Source organism: Elephantulus edwardii, unplaced genomic scaffold (genome assembly GCF_000299155.1).
Source record: "Elephantulus edwardii isolate Elephantulus edwardi_28Jun2011 unplaced genomic scaffold, EleEdw1.0 scaffold00011, whole genome shotgun sequence".
Lineage (NCBI taxonomy): Eukaryota > Metazoa > Chordata > Mammalia > Macroscelidea > Macroscelididae > Elephantulus > Elephantulus edwardii.
Window position 1 is genome coordinate 22,244,847 of NW_006399761.1, and position 15,977 is coordinate 22,260,823.

Genomic DNA, 15,977 nt, shown 5'->3' on the forward strand with positions numbered 1-15,977 from the left:
ACTATGTGTTAAGCCTAGAGCATACCATCTATGCTGTCCTCCACTCTGAAGTGCTCAAGTCCTGAGCTAAAGCCTCCTGGAGTGTTTCCCTGTTCCTGGGAGAGTGAAGTGTGTTTTCACCCTCCCTCTAAGCTTGTCCTTCCGCTGTAATTAGGCTTTACCTCCCCATATCTCCTTGCTTTCCATGCACTGACTGGTAGTAGTTCTTCCTGCCTGCTGGCTGGGTGGGTAAAGAGCTTTCTGGGTCTTTAAGCAAAGAGGAGACCACTCTAAATTTGAATTCCCCAAGTGGAGGAATACTATGCTCTTAAAATATTTTTTTTTAACCGGTCATTCCTGATAGCCTTCAGACTTTTCCAAAAACATGGTTTTAGTTAAACTTCTCATTTCACAGCATGCCATTGAACTTGGATGCCCCACGATGATGTGTTGCTCTTTCATGTCCATTTCATTTACCCCCTCACGAGTGAGTCTTCTTCTGTGACATCGCCTGTTAAGGAACTGGTCACTTTGTCAGGCTTTTGTAACCCGACTCATTTACTCCTTAGACAATAGATTGCCTTGTAGAAGCTTTTCATTACCTTCAGATCTGCTAAGCAAATCTGGACTGGTTCCATCATGAATTCAGCAGTTGTTTTCCACAGTCAGAAACCCTGAGTAGCCATTTGTCAAGGAAATGACTAGAGAGAAGAGTACCTCCTTACTGAAGAGACTTTTTGATAAGATACTACAAAAATATTTAAGGAGCGCTCATCTCTGAATCAAGTGCTGAGCCAGGAATTGTATGACGGAGGGTGAGCGCCTCCTTAAAATTGGAACCCTGTGAACTTTCCTTGCCACACCCTGGTCCTGGCGCTGGGCCTTAGTCATTGAAATCAGAGATTAACCACCAGGATCCAGACAGGGAGGCTAAAGGCATAGTCTGTGGTTGGGAGCTGCATTGCTGACCCAAATGTGGCACCTCTGATGATTCAATCTCCCAGCAGCTCCGTGGGAGAAAGGTGAACAGTCTCTCATGTAACGTACAGCCTCCTAAAACCTGCTGGATGGCCAGCAGTGAGCCAGTTCCAGTAGTTCAGTAGTTACTGCTCACCAGTGTTGAACTTGAATTCGGAAACACCCTCATATCCTCAGAGACGCACTGTACTAAGTTAGTAGATTTAATGAGTCATCTTTCTCTTTTTATAGAACCGTGTTGCTGTTAATAAGAATAATCCTTGAATATTGCCAGTGCGTGGATAACATCCCATCTGTTACTACTGATATGCTTACCCGTCTGTCAGATTTATTAAAGGTGTGTATGATTCCATCACATTATGAAAAGTAGTTGGAAAAATCATTCATTAGGATGTGACCAAGCTTCCAGCTGTAAGGCATTCCAAGGTCAGAGATATCTTCTAGGTAATTCTTTTGTGACATTTGATTGTGCGTGATCACAGCATATTCCTGGGGAAACAGCTGCCTGATTCCTTCTCACTGCACATTCAGTGACTCCACATTACACTCAGAGTTGTTAATGACATTGGAGATACAAGAGGATTTGCTCATGTGGTGACGAACATGACAGAGCGCAGAGATAAAAAAAAGTGCACTGGTTTCAGATGTGCATGGATAGAGTTCACTGAACTTGGCAAAATTCCTGTCACTAAGGTTAGAGATTTGTTCTTTTCTTTAAATCATTCTTTCAGAACCCTTGATAATGCAAGAATACTTTTGTTTACTCATTAGTATTTCGTTTCCGGGTAATCCTAATGGATTTAACCACGAGCAGAGAGAAGAGAGTGTCTTTTGGTCAAACCTGTGGTCTGCCAGTTAATTCTGGCCTGAGCTTGAGCTTTCTTAATGCAGATGATTTTTTTTTCTGTTTTGAAAAGAGCACTTTCTTAACAAAGATGAATGAAATCAACAAGGTTTTTTCTTCCAAATTAAAGATAAGTTTCAGAATCATTAGTTTTATAATTTCTTCGTCATTTTCTCTGCCAGATAATATATATCACTTAGAAAGTATATGTGTGTTTGTTTATATAAAGAGATCATAATTACTTTTGCTAAAACATTGCTTTTTGTTAGATGAGAGAAAAGAAAACTGTATTTTTAGAACTTTTAGCATGTTGCCAGCATATAAGAAATACTTTTTAATTAATTGATTTTTTTTTTCTCTCCTTTTGTTAGTACTTTAATTCAAGAAGTTGCCAGTTAGTGCTTGGAGCTGGTGCATTACAAGTTGTTGGACTGAAAACAATAACTACAAAAAATTTGGGTATGTGTGCTCTCATTTAATTCCCACTCAGCAATGTTACGGTGATACTGCTGTCCCCCTTCTTGGGTTATTATAACTTTAAGCTAACCAGAGGGCTCTGAAAGCAGCAAATGATGCTTGATTTTCCTTATATATTACTGTAAATGGAAAATTAACCTAAAAGTTATGAGAACTTTCCATTCTAACAAAATTCTTACATTATTTGGAAATTGCTTCATCTTGGAAAATGTGTTATGTATGAGACACTGTAGGGTGTGGAGTCTGTGAGTATCAGAAGAGGCTCAGTTGCCCCAGTAGCTCTTTCCTGCCAGTATTGCTTGTAACTTGTGTTCACTGGTAGAATTGGGTAGAGAAGCATCATGTTTCCCTCTGCCACAGTGCTCTTGTTTCGTGAAATGATCTGGGATCCGTGGTGCAGTGCATTACACATCATGCTGCCAACCCAGAGGTCAGCAGTTTGAATCCACCGGCTGCTCCAAGGGAGAAGGGTGGGCGTCTCTTCCTGAGTAGACTGGCGGCCTCAGAACCCAATGGGGCCTGTCACTTTGAGTTGAAATCTACTCGTGAGAGTGACTTTGGTATAAAATGGACATCTGTCACTTCACTGGATAGTAATTAAAAGCCACTGACCCTCCTTTTCTGTTCCTCTGTGATGCTTCCCCTCCTCGGCCCGCCAGCTCTTTCTTCTCGCTGCCTGCAGTTAATCGTGCACTACATTCCCGTGATCCGGGCTCATTTTGAAGCCCACCTGCAGCCCAAGCAGTACAGCATGCTCAGGCATTTTGATCATATCACCAAGGTACTGTTTCCATAGATCTTTCTATTAGAACTTAACAAATTCCATTTCTTACTGCTTGAGTATTTTATAGTGGTGCTTTAAATATGTTCTTTCTCATTACAGGACTATCATGACCACATAGCTGAAATCTCAGCTAAGCTTGTCGCGATAATGGACAGCTTATTTGACAAGCTGTTATCGAAGGTAAATCAGTATTTGTGAAAAACCTTAGCCTTACTTTTCAGTCATTTGTGGCGTTTGACCTGATGGAGGGTGACTTGTAGATAATAACGTGAAATATAATAAGAGAGTCCATATTTTCAAGTGTGTGTTTATTTTTGGTAGACTGGTAGAGTTTCTTTTTCAGAGAAATATGACCGTTTTCTGTTGCCAAATCTACCTTCATGATTAGTCGTCTGACAAACAAATCAGATTCTTTGGGGTCTTGATCAAGTGCTCAGATTACTTACACAGTTCCTGTTTATCTTCTAAACATCAGGTGTGACAAAGGAAGGTTCCTAGGTGGTAGAAATCTTCCATGGAAGTCATTTTGTACTGGCCGTTTTTCAAAATAGAGCCTTTCTTTGAAACAAATTTTAGTCTGAGAGCTCTGCAGAGGGCAGAATAGAAAGGTCAAAGAACAGAATGGGGGGAAAAGAAATTAATTATTTGAGATAAAATGTCTTCTTTTCCATAGTGACAATGCATAGTCTGAGTTTCTTCCTAGATAATCCGTTTCAATATTTGTTTCATTAGTTTTTAATTCCAAGTAGATCATTAAGAGCAGAGCAGTGCTGTCTCATAAAGAATTCTCCATGGCTTTGGGAGAATCATGTTCATTTCCTCACTATAGACTGAGCGACATAAAACAAGAAGGCATTGATTTTCCCCTGTGCTGGAGATAGCAGTCTGGGAAGAAGGTGTCAGCAGGACCACGCTTCCTGCAGTTCTCTATGAAACAGCCCTCCTGCCTCCTCTTGGCTCCTGCACAGTGTCTCCTGCAGCCATTGACGCTCCTTGGCATGCATCATTCCAGTTTCTGCCTTTGTCTCCACGTCACTGTCTCTGTGTTTCTGTGTCCTTTCCTCTTAAAAAGGCACCAAAAAAAAAAGCACCTGTTGTTGTTATGTACCATTGAGTTGCCTGCGACCCATAGTGATCCTATGTACGGCAGCTCTGAAGCGGGCCCTGTCCTGAGCCAGCTGGTCCGACACACCAACCCCTATTGCCCTAGTTACCATATCAATCCATCTCATTCGGGGTCTTCTTCTCCTGTGCTGTCCCTCCACCCTTCCAAGCATGATGTCCTCCTCCTAGGACTGGTCTCTCCTGGCCACGTGCCCAAAGTGTGAGACAGAGCTTCAAAATCCTAGCCTCCAAGGAGAAACTTTGTTTTATCCTCTCCAAGACAGACCTATTTGTTTTCTTGGCAGTCCATCATGTGTTCAAGACTCTTCACCAGCCCTGCAGTCCGAAGGCATTGATTATTCTTCTGTCATCCTCAGTCATTGTCCGGTTCTCTGATGCATAGCAAGTAGTTGCAAAGACCATAGCCTGTATTAGGCACACCTTAGTTTCAAGACTGACATTGTTGCTTTTCAGTTCTCTGGAGAAGTCCCTGATGGCAGATTTTCTCATTGCAATTTGTCTTTTGATTTCCTGACTGCTGGTGTTAAGAGTGTTGATTGTGGAGCCAAGCAAGCTATAATTGTTAACGACCTCAACTCAATCTCTTCTCTTTGTCTTCTTAATGTTGAGCTTCAATACATATTGAGTACTATAGTCCTTGTACAGGCCATGGTCTTTGCTATCACTTGCTATGCATAAGAGAGTTGGACAATGATTAAGGAGGATAGAATGGGAATTGATGCCTTTGTGTCAGAGACAGTGCGACTGGCACAGGACAGAGCAGGGTTTAGGGCTGTTGTACATAGGGTCGCTATGAGTTTCAAGCGACTCGAAGGCACATAACAATAACAACAACAACACAGTCCTTGACCTTCTACACCAGAAGTTCACCTAAATCCAAAATTCTCATATCTTGAGATCCCTAACTAATTGTATCTACAAAGGTCATTCCAAATAAGGTTACATTCTGAAGCCAGGAGTAGACATGCATTTGGGGAGATTGTGTTCAACTCCCTACAGAGAGAATGCCTTTAAAGAAATGTCATTTAATCAGTTCCAATAGCTTTTACCCTTCCCTTAGTTATTTTTCCTTTTCCTAAATTCTTCAAGTCTTGGGGAGAAAACAGTCATTTTCTAAATGTAAGATTTCTTCAGGTTATACTTTTTCTACAGAAGTGCATGTTTACAATAGCAACCTTATAAACTCAAGGCACATTGATTGGCTTTTTCCCCCCTGCTTGTTTTATTCTGTTTCTGAGGTCACAGACAGGCATGTGACCATCATGCAAGGACAAGGTCAAGTGGTGCCCGCCCGTTCACGTGTGACAGTGAAAAAGACGTGCTTGGAAGGGAGACGACTGCACTGGTGCAGTTCAGCAGTTCTTGGGATTGTTGAGTCTCAACAATCTCTTTTCCTCTCCCCACTCCCTTTCTCTCATCTAAGTGCTGACTGTGATTTGAGTGAAAGTACAGAGCAAATTGGTTTTCTGTTCCAAAGTTTATGAACATTCTTTTTTTATGACATCCCCTCAGTGTAACCCCACTCTTCCCGCCTCCTACCAGTGTTTGCCATTTCCCTTCATTCTTCTTTCACGTAGAAATTAAAATGAACTTTTAAAAAAATTATTATTACTGTCAATGAAAATTTATAGAGACTTTGGATTTCCATTCATTCATTATTGCACTTTTCTCCCTTCCCAACCCTCCCCCCTAGTACACTACCCTCTTGGAAAAGTAAAAGAAAAAGTCTTTCATTGTTTTACAGTCTCCCCCGCCAGGTCCACTCCACTATGCAGCCTTCACCCTGGGCTCCTGTCATGACAAAAATACCTAATCACATATCCCTTTTAAACAATTTTCTCCCTCATCTGTTTCAGTGCAGTATACATTATTGAACCCATCTTTCTCAGTCTCCTCCCAACCCTGAGGCCAGTCCTGTTTTACAACAGTGGCACCATGCAGTATTTGTGACTGAGATACTTCACTCAGCATAATGTCCTCCAGAGTCACCCATTTTGAATAATATTGCATGAGTTCCTTGTTTTTCAATGCAGCATAGTATTCCATTGTGTGAATATACCACAGCTTCTCTATCCATTTGTTTGTTGATGGGCACTTAGGTTGTTTCCAACTCTTTGCTATTGTGAACAAAGCCATGATAAACCTGGGTGTGCAAAAATGAAAATTAACTTCTTTTTAAAACATGAGACTACACATCCAGTGACACTCTGAATGATCACACAAATCTTTTAAAATTGTTCACCTTTAAATCAAGAGAATGAGAATAAAAAAGAAATATATACTCATTTACTTTGGAACTGATTTGTAGTTCACAGACCCCTAAAAAAATTTCCAACTTCCAAGGGTGCTTAGGTTACATTTTGAAAACTGCTGTGTAATTGACAGATAGCATAGCTGTTTTATGCTCTGATTTGAAAAACACCTGTGCTGCAATATACTTCTTCATTTTTACTTTTGGTGGGAAAGTACTGTTTAGAAAGTGCTGTTTACTGTTTAGAAACACTCTGTTTTCATGATGGGTGACAAGTACAAAGTTAAGTTCAAATAAAAGGTAAAGCTTTATACACATGTGCACATGCACAAGCACCCCCTCTTCTTCCTCTGGGTAGCTAAAATCAGTAATGTATGTGTCTTGTCCTCAAGAATTTAAAGAGATGCTTTGAAAAATGTAGAGTAAAAGATATGTTAAATTACAGAATCTGTATTGAATCCATCAATTTGGTCATTCAGAATTTTTAAACAGAAATTGGATTTAACTAGAATGTTATCTTTTTTCTTCTTAATAATAAAAACCAGAGAATTGTTTAATGAGTTTGTTTGGATAGAAGAATGACACAATTACAATCTTGTGTTGTTGATTACCTCCAAGTTAAGCACGACTCATAGCAACCCTATGAACAAAAGACCTGAAGCCCCTCTACAACTATCAACATTTGTCAAAGTTTATAGAGTTTCCAGAGGCACGTTGTTTAAGTAGTGGATACCACTTTTGCTTCAAACTTGTCATAGAATGTTATTGGCTGAGTTACCTGCGATGCATAGCAACCCTATGTACAGCACCTCTGATCCCTTCCCTGTCCTGAGCCAGTCTAACTAATTCTGACACACCAATCCCCATTTCCCCAGTCACTATATCAATCCATTTCACCTAGGGTCTCCCTCTCCTGTGCTGTCCCTCCACCCTTCCAAGCATGATGTCCTTAACCAAGGACTGGTCTCTCCTGGCCACATGCCCAAAGTCTATGAGACGGAGCTTCAAAATCCTAGCTTCCAAGGCAAGACTTGGTTTAACCCTCTTGTTCACGACTCTTCTCCAGCACCACAACTCGAAAGCATCTGTCCTTCATTCTTAGTCATTGTCCAGCTCTCTGAAGCATAACAAGTAATTGAGAAGACCGTGGCCTGGGCATACCTTTGTGTCTAGACTGACATCGTTGCTCTTTAGCACTCTGGAGAGGTCCATGACAGCAGATTTTCCCAATGCAATTAGTCTTTTGATTTCCTGACTGCTGATGTTAAGAGTGTTGATTGTGGGTCCGAGCAAACTGTAATTGCTAACAACCTCAGTCTCTTCTCCATCTATTACGGTGGTGTCAGTTGGCCAAGTGGTGAGAATCTTGGTCTTCTTGAAGTTGAGCTTCAATCCATATATAAAAGTTCCTTGAATGGAGAAAAGATTGAAGGCTGTCAACAAGTTCGTCTTACTTTGATCCACAATTAACACCCTTGGGACCAGCAGTCAGGAAACCAGAAGACGTATTGCACTGGGAAAATCTGCAATCACGGACCTATCCACGTTACTGAGCAGTAATGATGTCAGTTTGAAGTACATCTCATTCAGGCCACGGTCTTTCTGATCACTAGCTGTGCATCTGAGAGCTGAATAATGAATAAGGATGACAGAAAAAGAATGATGTTTTTGAGCTGTGGTGCTGGAGAAGAGCACTGAACATCCCAGAGATGGTCAAGAGAATGAACAGATATGTCGTGGAGAGGGTGCAGCCGGAGTGCTCTTTGGAGACAAGGATGATGAGGCTTCACCTCACATACTTCGGGCATGTTGCTAGGAGGGGCTGTTCCTCAGAGACATGATACTTGGAAGGGTAGAGGGTCGGTGGAGGAGAGGAAGACCCTCAGCCAGGTAGATTGATGTGGTGACTGCCGCAGTGGGCGCTTGTGTGTCAGGAAGTGTGAGGATGGTGCAGGACAGAACAGGGTTCAGATCTTTCGCTCATAGCTTTGCTCTGAGTTGTTCTTACTTGACGGCACCTCACAACAACAACAACAATTATATCAATTACTACAGAACACAGTAAGTTTCACAAGAAAGTAATTGGCTTCATGTCCGTGGAGCTTTTAATGTGCTTTGAGAGAGAAAACTGTCAGCTGGGAATAGAGATTTGGGACACTTTTCTAGATGAGACATACGTAGACGTTTTGCTTTATAAAATAGGTAAACTGCAAATGGAGTAAAGAGGCATTGGGGAAGAGAGGATGGCATGAGCAGACACGTTAGTGATAATAAGGCAGTTTTGTGCTAGGATTTAGGTGTCAGATAGATCTAGATGTAAATCCAAGCTTTGTCACCGAAGGCCCTTAGGCAAATCATTAATCTACGTGTCAGTGTAAATGGAGATAGAGTGGAGCCTGCCTCTCAAGTGAGGCCTGACGGGGCAGTGCATGTGGAATGCTTTCATCCTGGCTTTGGGGACAGCGAATTCTACGAGAGCTGACTGCTGCTGAGCTTGCTGTTATTAAGAGCAAAAGAAATGGTTCATTTAGCTGACACATTGGGTGGGTGAACGGAAGAGTGGGGGATGGATGGGATAGTGAAGAGCTTTAAATAAGTAATTGAAGGTAGAGTTTTGGAACTGCAGTTTGTTATTAGGTGCTGTTGAATCTACTCAGTACACACATCCTACTACCCCATGTAGAACATGAGAAAACCTTGGCTGGACTTCACACCTCACAGTTGTTACTGTGGCTGAGACCGTTCCCGAAACCGCCACATCGGTGCAAATCATGGAGGGCATCGTTCACAGGCAGTTTAAAGCCACTCCTCCCGAATAGACAGTGCGGATGAGCGTCACAAACACAGCAGTAGTTCTCCCAGAGTCAAGATAAAAAACCAGCTCTGTCACCCCAAACCCCCTCGGGCCTCTCTGCAGCCTTTTCTCTCCCGGCATGCCCAGGCCCTGCTAACTGCTGATCAGACTTCTGTCTGTATAGTTTTCCTTTTTCAGAATGTCTAGGGAGGGAGTCCCTCTGAACAGAGCTTGTTGTGCTGGACTTCTTGTAATGAACCCATTGCTGTTCATAGGCTTGCGTGTTGTCCCCTGTGTCTGTCAGTGGGGTCTTCATGTTATCATGGAATAGTACCTGTTGGGTGGCTGTGCCAGTGTCTGATCCAGTCATCACTGGTGGCTCGTTGTGTGGGACTGTTAATGACTAAAGCTCCTGTGTCTCTGTGCATCTTTGTATTTTCAGTTCTCTGGTGTCAGTGCCTCGGAACATGCCTGCTGGCCATATGCGTTTAAGTTCATGAAAATGCCAAACACTTTTTCCAAAGTCACCATCCTGTTTTGCCTTTCTACTTGGCTGCAGCGCACCCCTGGGCACACGGTGTGGGGGGCAGAAGATTCTATGTCCAGATGTCAGTTCTCCCCTGACTGAACTCTCACACGTTTCAAGTAGAAAGCTTTTGCCTCCCACAAAGGGTGTCCAGGGGTGTGCTGCAGCTGCTGGTGCCAGCTGACCAAAGCCTGTGGTTTTCTCTCTACTCACTGCTCCCACTTCTGCATTTGGGGGCATCATGTTGGTAACTTGGTGGGAGCATCTGTGGCAGCTGTACCCGCTGCCTTCAAGCTGGTTCCAACTCAGGACAAGTCTATGAAACAAAAGTCCACGGACAAGCTGCCCTCCCTGTCACCACGGGTGTGAAGTCTAACCAGGGCAGACAGCACATCTCTGTCCTGAAGAGTGGCTGATAGAGCCAACCTCTGACCTTTAGGAGTGCAGACGAGTGCTTACTCCACTGTGCCACCAGAACCCCATTTATTTCAGCAAAATAAACAAATACTGCAGACCTACTTTTCCCCAACGAGAACCGATTAAATGTATATCACATACTGCGAGATTTAGCTCTCTGTTCCATTGAGTCTACCATCAAAGTTTTGTCATTTTTCTATCTTCAATAAAGATTGCATCTCAACATCAGCAGTCAAGAAATCAGAAGATGGGTTGTACTGGGAAAAACTGCTGTTAAAGACCTCTCCACAGTACTCAAGAGCAATGATGTCAGTTTAAAGACTAAGGTGTGCTTAATCCAGGCCTTGGTATCTTAAATTGCTTCCATTGTATCTGAAAGTTGGATGGTGAAAAAGGATTACAGAAGAAAAATTGATGCCCTTGAGTTGTGGTGCTGGAGAAGAGTCCAGAGTATCCCACGAACTGTCAAAGGAACAAGCAAGTCTGTCTTAGAGGAAGTACAAGGATGGTGAAATTTTGCCCACATCCTTTGAGTATGTTGTCAGCAGGGGCCAGTTCTTAGGGAAGGTGAAGGGCCTGAGGAAGATCCCCAACAAGAGAGACTGACAGACGGACTGTCGCAGTGTGTGTGGGCATGGCACAGGACAGGGCACAGTTCACACCTGTTCTGTATACCTGAGCTGTAGTCGACTTGACAGCAACTAACAACAACAACAGATATTTTATCTTCAATCTTGCAGTGTTGCTAAACTCCTTTATTGGTTCTAGTGTGAGTTTTGGAGATTCTCTTAGACTTTCTACTTACATAAGCATGTTTGCAAGTAGAGAACTTAACCGGCTTTCCCTTTTACTTGTTTTTCTTGATGTGTCGCACTGGCTAGGTCCTTCCCCGTAACATTGAATAGCAGTAGGAAGAGCAGGGTGGCAGCCGCGGTGAAGCTGAGCATGGAGCCGATGGGACAGGGGACGCGGTAACACCAGCGCCGGGCGGGACTAGACCAGGAGCTCAGCCTCAGCAGTTAGAAAGTTCCTGCAGTTGAAAATTTGGTTATCTCAGACCAGTGAATGGTCTTCTTTTTTCTGACAATGAAATCATGAAAGTGAATTGTTTTCCTCTATTGTTGTAGTTAGGTGCTGTTGAGTCAAATAGGACTAATGGGGACCCTGTGAACAACCAGTCTGAACCCTGTGCTATCCTGTGACATTGTCACCCTGAAACCCATTGCTACAGTCACTCTGTCAGTCCACCTGGCTGAGAGTCTTCCTCTTCTTCGCTGCCCTTCACCTTCCCAAGCATGATGTCCCTCTCCTAGCAGCATGTCCAGAGTATATGAAAGGAAGCTTCATCTTTGTCCTCGAGTCCGGCTGCACCTTCTCCAAAACATATCTGTTTGTTCCCTTGACCGTCCATGGGATATTCAGTGTTCTTCTCCAACACCACAGCTCAAAGGCATCAATTCTTCTGTCATCCTTGTTCTTTTTCCAGCTCTCAGATGCATGGCAGGTGACTGAAAAGACCATAGCCTGCAGCAGACACACTTGAGTCCTCAAACTGACATTGTTACTCCTCGCTAATTTGGAGAGGCCTCTGATCCAGACTTTCCCAGTGCAAATACGTCTCCTGATCTCCTGGCTGCTGGTATCAGGTGTATTGATTGTGGAACCAAGCAATTTGTTTACAAGTTGTTGACAATCTCAGTCCTCTGTCATTCATGATATTGCCTGTCAGTCCAGTGGCAAGGATTTTTGTCGCTTTACAACCCATACTGAAGGCTGCAGTGTTTAACCTTCTGCAGCAGATGCTTCAGGTCCTCCTCACTTTGAGCAAGTAAGGTTGTGACATCCGCATAATGAAGGTTATTGGTGAGTCTTCCACCAATCTTGAACAGCAACAGAATATGCCACATCGAGGAGAGGTTTGATCAGTCTCTGCCCTGTTTGACAGAACACATTCTCACCAACAGTCTTGGCATGGTCATATGGACCCTTAGGCATCTCTGAAATCACTGACTTATCTAAGTATTCTAAGAAGTCCTGTAGCAAGATATATGCATTACGGACTAGATGCCGTTTAGAAAGTTCCACAGGTTAGAGCTCTGGATTTCCAGAAATCAAAACTAAAAAGAATATGAGGAAGCAGAGAAAATGTGCAGAAGTATACACATCCCACAAACAACATTGCCAAGAGACACAACACTTTTAATCTAGTGCTAGTTTACCAGCTGACTGAAAGGTGGGTCATCTCCGGGGGAGATGGTGGAGCAGAGTGTCGGCCTTGACTGAAGTGGACAGGCTGAAAAGTTAACGTGGTCTGGTCAGGAGACTGGCAGAGAACATCCACCAGGGCCCACCAGACGATAGTGAAGAGGAGATGGAAGAAGGGTCCGACACAGACGTGGCCTGATCATCTATCTGTGTGCTGTGTAGTAATGCTGCTTGGACAGTTCTTGCTTTTGAACATGGAATAATCTTATTTATGTCAGCAAAATGGAATCCCTAAGCCTTGAGGAACAACTCTTGCTGGTCATTTTGTAATGCAGATTTTGCAATCTAAATGTCCAGAGTAAAATTAGCAGTTACTCCCTGTCCAGCCAGGCTGCGTCTTGTTGTAAGTCATGTTGCATTGAGTTTAAGTTGGAAGTATGGTTGTCCTGAGGTCATCCTCTCTGAAATGTTTAGATTTTACATTCTTAAGAATTTAATAAAATGCTTTTTTCCCATATTGGGGCAAAAGTTTTCCATCTTTAACTATTATGTGTGATGGGTCCCTATAGGTTTTTGAGGGTGCCTGAAGTAGATGAGGAAGTTCTCTTCTTTTTCTGGTTTGCTCAGAAGCTTATCATGAACAGATAGATAGATTCTCGTCTGTCACATACTTTGTCTGCCTCTGTTGAACTGATCTTTCTTAGTTGGCTGTAGTGACTTTTGAATCTTGAACCAACCTTGCATTCTTGAAATAAACCTACTTTTCCATGATAGTCTCTATTTTTAGTTTGCCAATGTTAAGGACTTTAGTGGGGTATCAAGAGCATTATCAATCTCTAGGGAAAGTTTATGAGTATCAGTGTGCCTTTCAGATTTTTTTATCAGGGTAATACTGGCCTCATAAAATGAGTTGAGAAGGATTCCCCTTTTATTTTTCTGGAAGACTCTGCTTCTTTTTATACAACTATAAATTTTTTTAAACAACTATAAATTTTTATAAGTGTGTAGAGGTCATTCTGTTTCAAAACTGTTATTTTGAGGTTTTTGTGTTTGTTTTTTTTAAATGTTATTATTTTTGTGTGTGTACCGTCAAATCAGATCTGAGTGGTACAGGAGGAGATTGCCCCTCCTTCTCCAGCAGAGCATCTGGTGGGTTCGAACCACGTACCTCTGGGATTGCAGTGCAGCTTCTTGCCACAAGACCACCAGAGTTCCCTTTATTTTGAGTTTTTAAAAAAAGGATTAGGGGATACATATTTGAGATGTTGCTAAACGGGAGAGATGAAGTTTTGAGTGGTTAAGGCTTTGCTGACCACGGTCCACATGTTCAGTCTACAGCAGGAGGACATTGAAACTCACATTTTAATAAACTCTGATGAGTGTGTTTATGTGTAAATCTCCCAAATTTGTCTTGTAAGTAAAGTGACATGTAATGGCAGCTGGGTGAATTCTGAAATGGTCAGAATCAAACCAATATATTGTTTTACATGTGAGAATAGTAATACATTTAGTTGCTTTGAGTTTTTAATGTAGAAAATGCCTTTTAAAAACCTTCCATTACCTTAGTTAGGAAACATACGATGGCTGTATTGACCTGCTTATAAATAAGGGAAAAAAGAACATTTGTCCTGACCGAATTACCTTGCTTTCAGATATAATCAAGTCAAGGTACCGTTTATAAATAACCCGTCAATTTGGATGGGCTTTAATGAGTCGTCGTTGTGTCTGAGGCAGGTACCTGACTGTCCTGACATTAGACTTCCGAGGTTGGCCGACTTTCTCCCTGGGTGCTGCTGGTAGACCCAGGTCGCTGGACAGAATGGCCGCAGAGTTATTAGCACTTGTGCCTACAGACTTGGTGACCAGAGCGCCCCTCTGAAGGCTGGGAGTCCGAATTCAGAGTGTCAGTAGATCCATGCTCTCTGAAATGTCAGTCTGTCTTTTCCTCATAGCCCAGGCTTCCCTTGATTTGTGGCAGTGTAACTACAGTCTCTTCATAGGCCAGCTTCCCATATCTCTCTGTGTGTCTCAATCCAGGACGTTATGTAATTGTATCTGCAAATAAATCTGCTTCCTGATAAGGTATTATTCACGGGCGTCCTGGGAGTTAGGGGTGAAATAGATCTTTTTGGAAGACACGCGCATTAAAGTATAATGAGTACCACCCCAGCCAGGCAGACATTGACCCATAACATGAGTTAGACATGTCAAGGCAGAGAACGTACCATCTCCACGAACAAAGACGGGGTGCTCACGGGGTGCAGTCTGGAGGACATGCATGTAACTCTCGACATCTTCTCTGTCCAACAGTATGAAGTGAAAGCTCCTGTCCCTTCTACCTGCTTCAGGAATATTTGTAAGCAAATGGCAAAAATGCATGAAGCTATATTTGATCTCCTTCCAGAAGAACAAACACAGGTGAGCTTCCAAAACGGCTTCCTCGGGTCCTGCCGGTTCCGTGGTGCAGAATTGGAGCACTTTCAAATGCTTCGTGCACGATTAAGCTTTGTTCGCGTTCCGGTGTGGCTGGTAATAAGTAACTGAGGCGAAGATTAAAATGTTGAAGTTCAAAGTGCCTTTTGATCTCCCAGGTTAGGTAATAACTTTTTGGACTCCGCAAGTCTAGAAGGCAGATTTTCTGTTCATCGGTTGAGTGCTCTAGGTCCCAGATTCCACTTGTATCAGTAGTAATTACCTTATTAGTTTAAAAATCAGACTGCACATTTATCAGTGAGGGGTAAAATACATTCCTCACCGTGAGCATGTGTCTGAACTGGTTAGGAGACGAATCAGTGATGAAATGAATGAGGTTGACATGGAAATCAAGTCAGTATGTCTTACCATTCATAATTGTGTGGTCAGGGATGGTGGTGGTGGTGGTGGTGGTATTATGTGCTGTCGAGTCACCTGCAACTCCCAGCAACCCTGTGTTCAACAGTCCTAAACCCTACTCTATCCTGTGCCAACCTTATTATCTCTGACACACTTACCCCATCACCTCAGTCAGCGAGTCAGTCCAGCTCATCGGGGGTCATCCCCTCCTGCTCTGTCCCTCCACCCTCCCAAGCATGATGTCCCTCTCCAAGGACTGATCCCTCCTTGCAACATGTCCAAAGTATGTCAGATGGAGCTTCAGAATCCTTGCCTCCAAGGAACAGTCTGGTTTAACCCTCTCCAGGACAAACCTATTTGTTCTCCTAGCAGTCCATGGTATATCCAACACTCTTCTCCAGCACCACAGCTCAAAGGCATCAACTCGCCTTCTATCCTCCCTGGTTAGATCCGCATAAATTGTTAGCTGCTGACTTAGGGCGACCTGTTTATAACAGAATGAAGCCTTGTCCAGTCTTCACAGCCGTTGATCTGTTTAGGCCTATTGTAGGTTTTGTTTCTCTGAACGCATTGTTACAGCCAGCTCGCCTTTCTATCTCGTGAAGGTCTTACTTGTTTTCCTAGACCCTCCATTTTACCACATATTCTGTAATCTGCAGTAGGAAAAACACGGGGTAGACCTTGACAATGTTTGCCTCTTCACCTGTGAACTGTCTGCCCCATTCTAATTGTATCTCACGTGCATCCATGTGAACACGGAGTTCT

General features: G+C 42.9%; 1 protein-coding gene across 2 annotated transcripts in view; it reads left to right on the forward strand.

The window, feature by feature from the left end:
* The window catches only part of VPS54 (vacuolar protein sorting 54 homolog (S. cerevisiae)), a 137,336-nt gene that overhangs the window by 114,508 nt on the left and 6,851 nt on the right, over positions 1–15,977 (forward strand). For both annotated transcript variants that reach the window (XM_006880950.1, XM_006880951.1), the window contains 5 exons: positions 1,189–1,294; positions 2,173–2,260; positions 2,938–3,059; positions 3,162–3,242; positions 14,691–14,798. In XM_006880950.1, the coding sequence (XP_006881012.1) occupies positions 1,189–1,294; positions 2,173–2,260; positions 2,938–3,059; positions 3,162–3,242; positions 14,691–14,798 (505 nt within the window). The remainder of the gene's footprint in view (positions 1–1,188; positions 1,295–2,172; positions 2,261–2,937; positions 3,060–3,161; positions 3,243–14,690; positions 14,799–15,977) is intronic.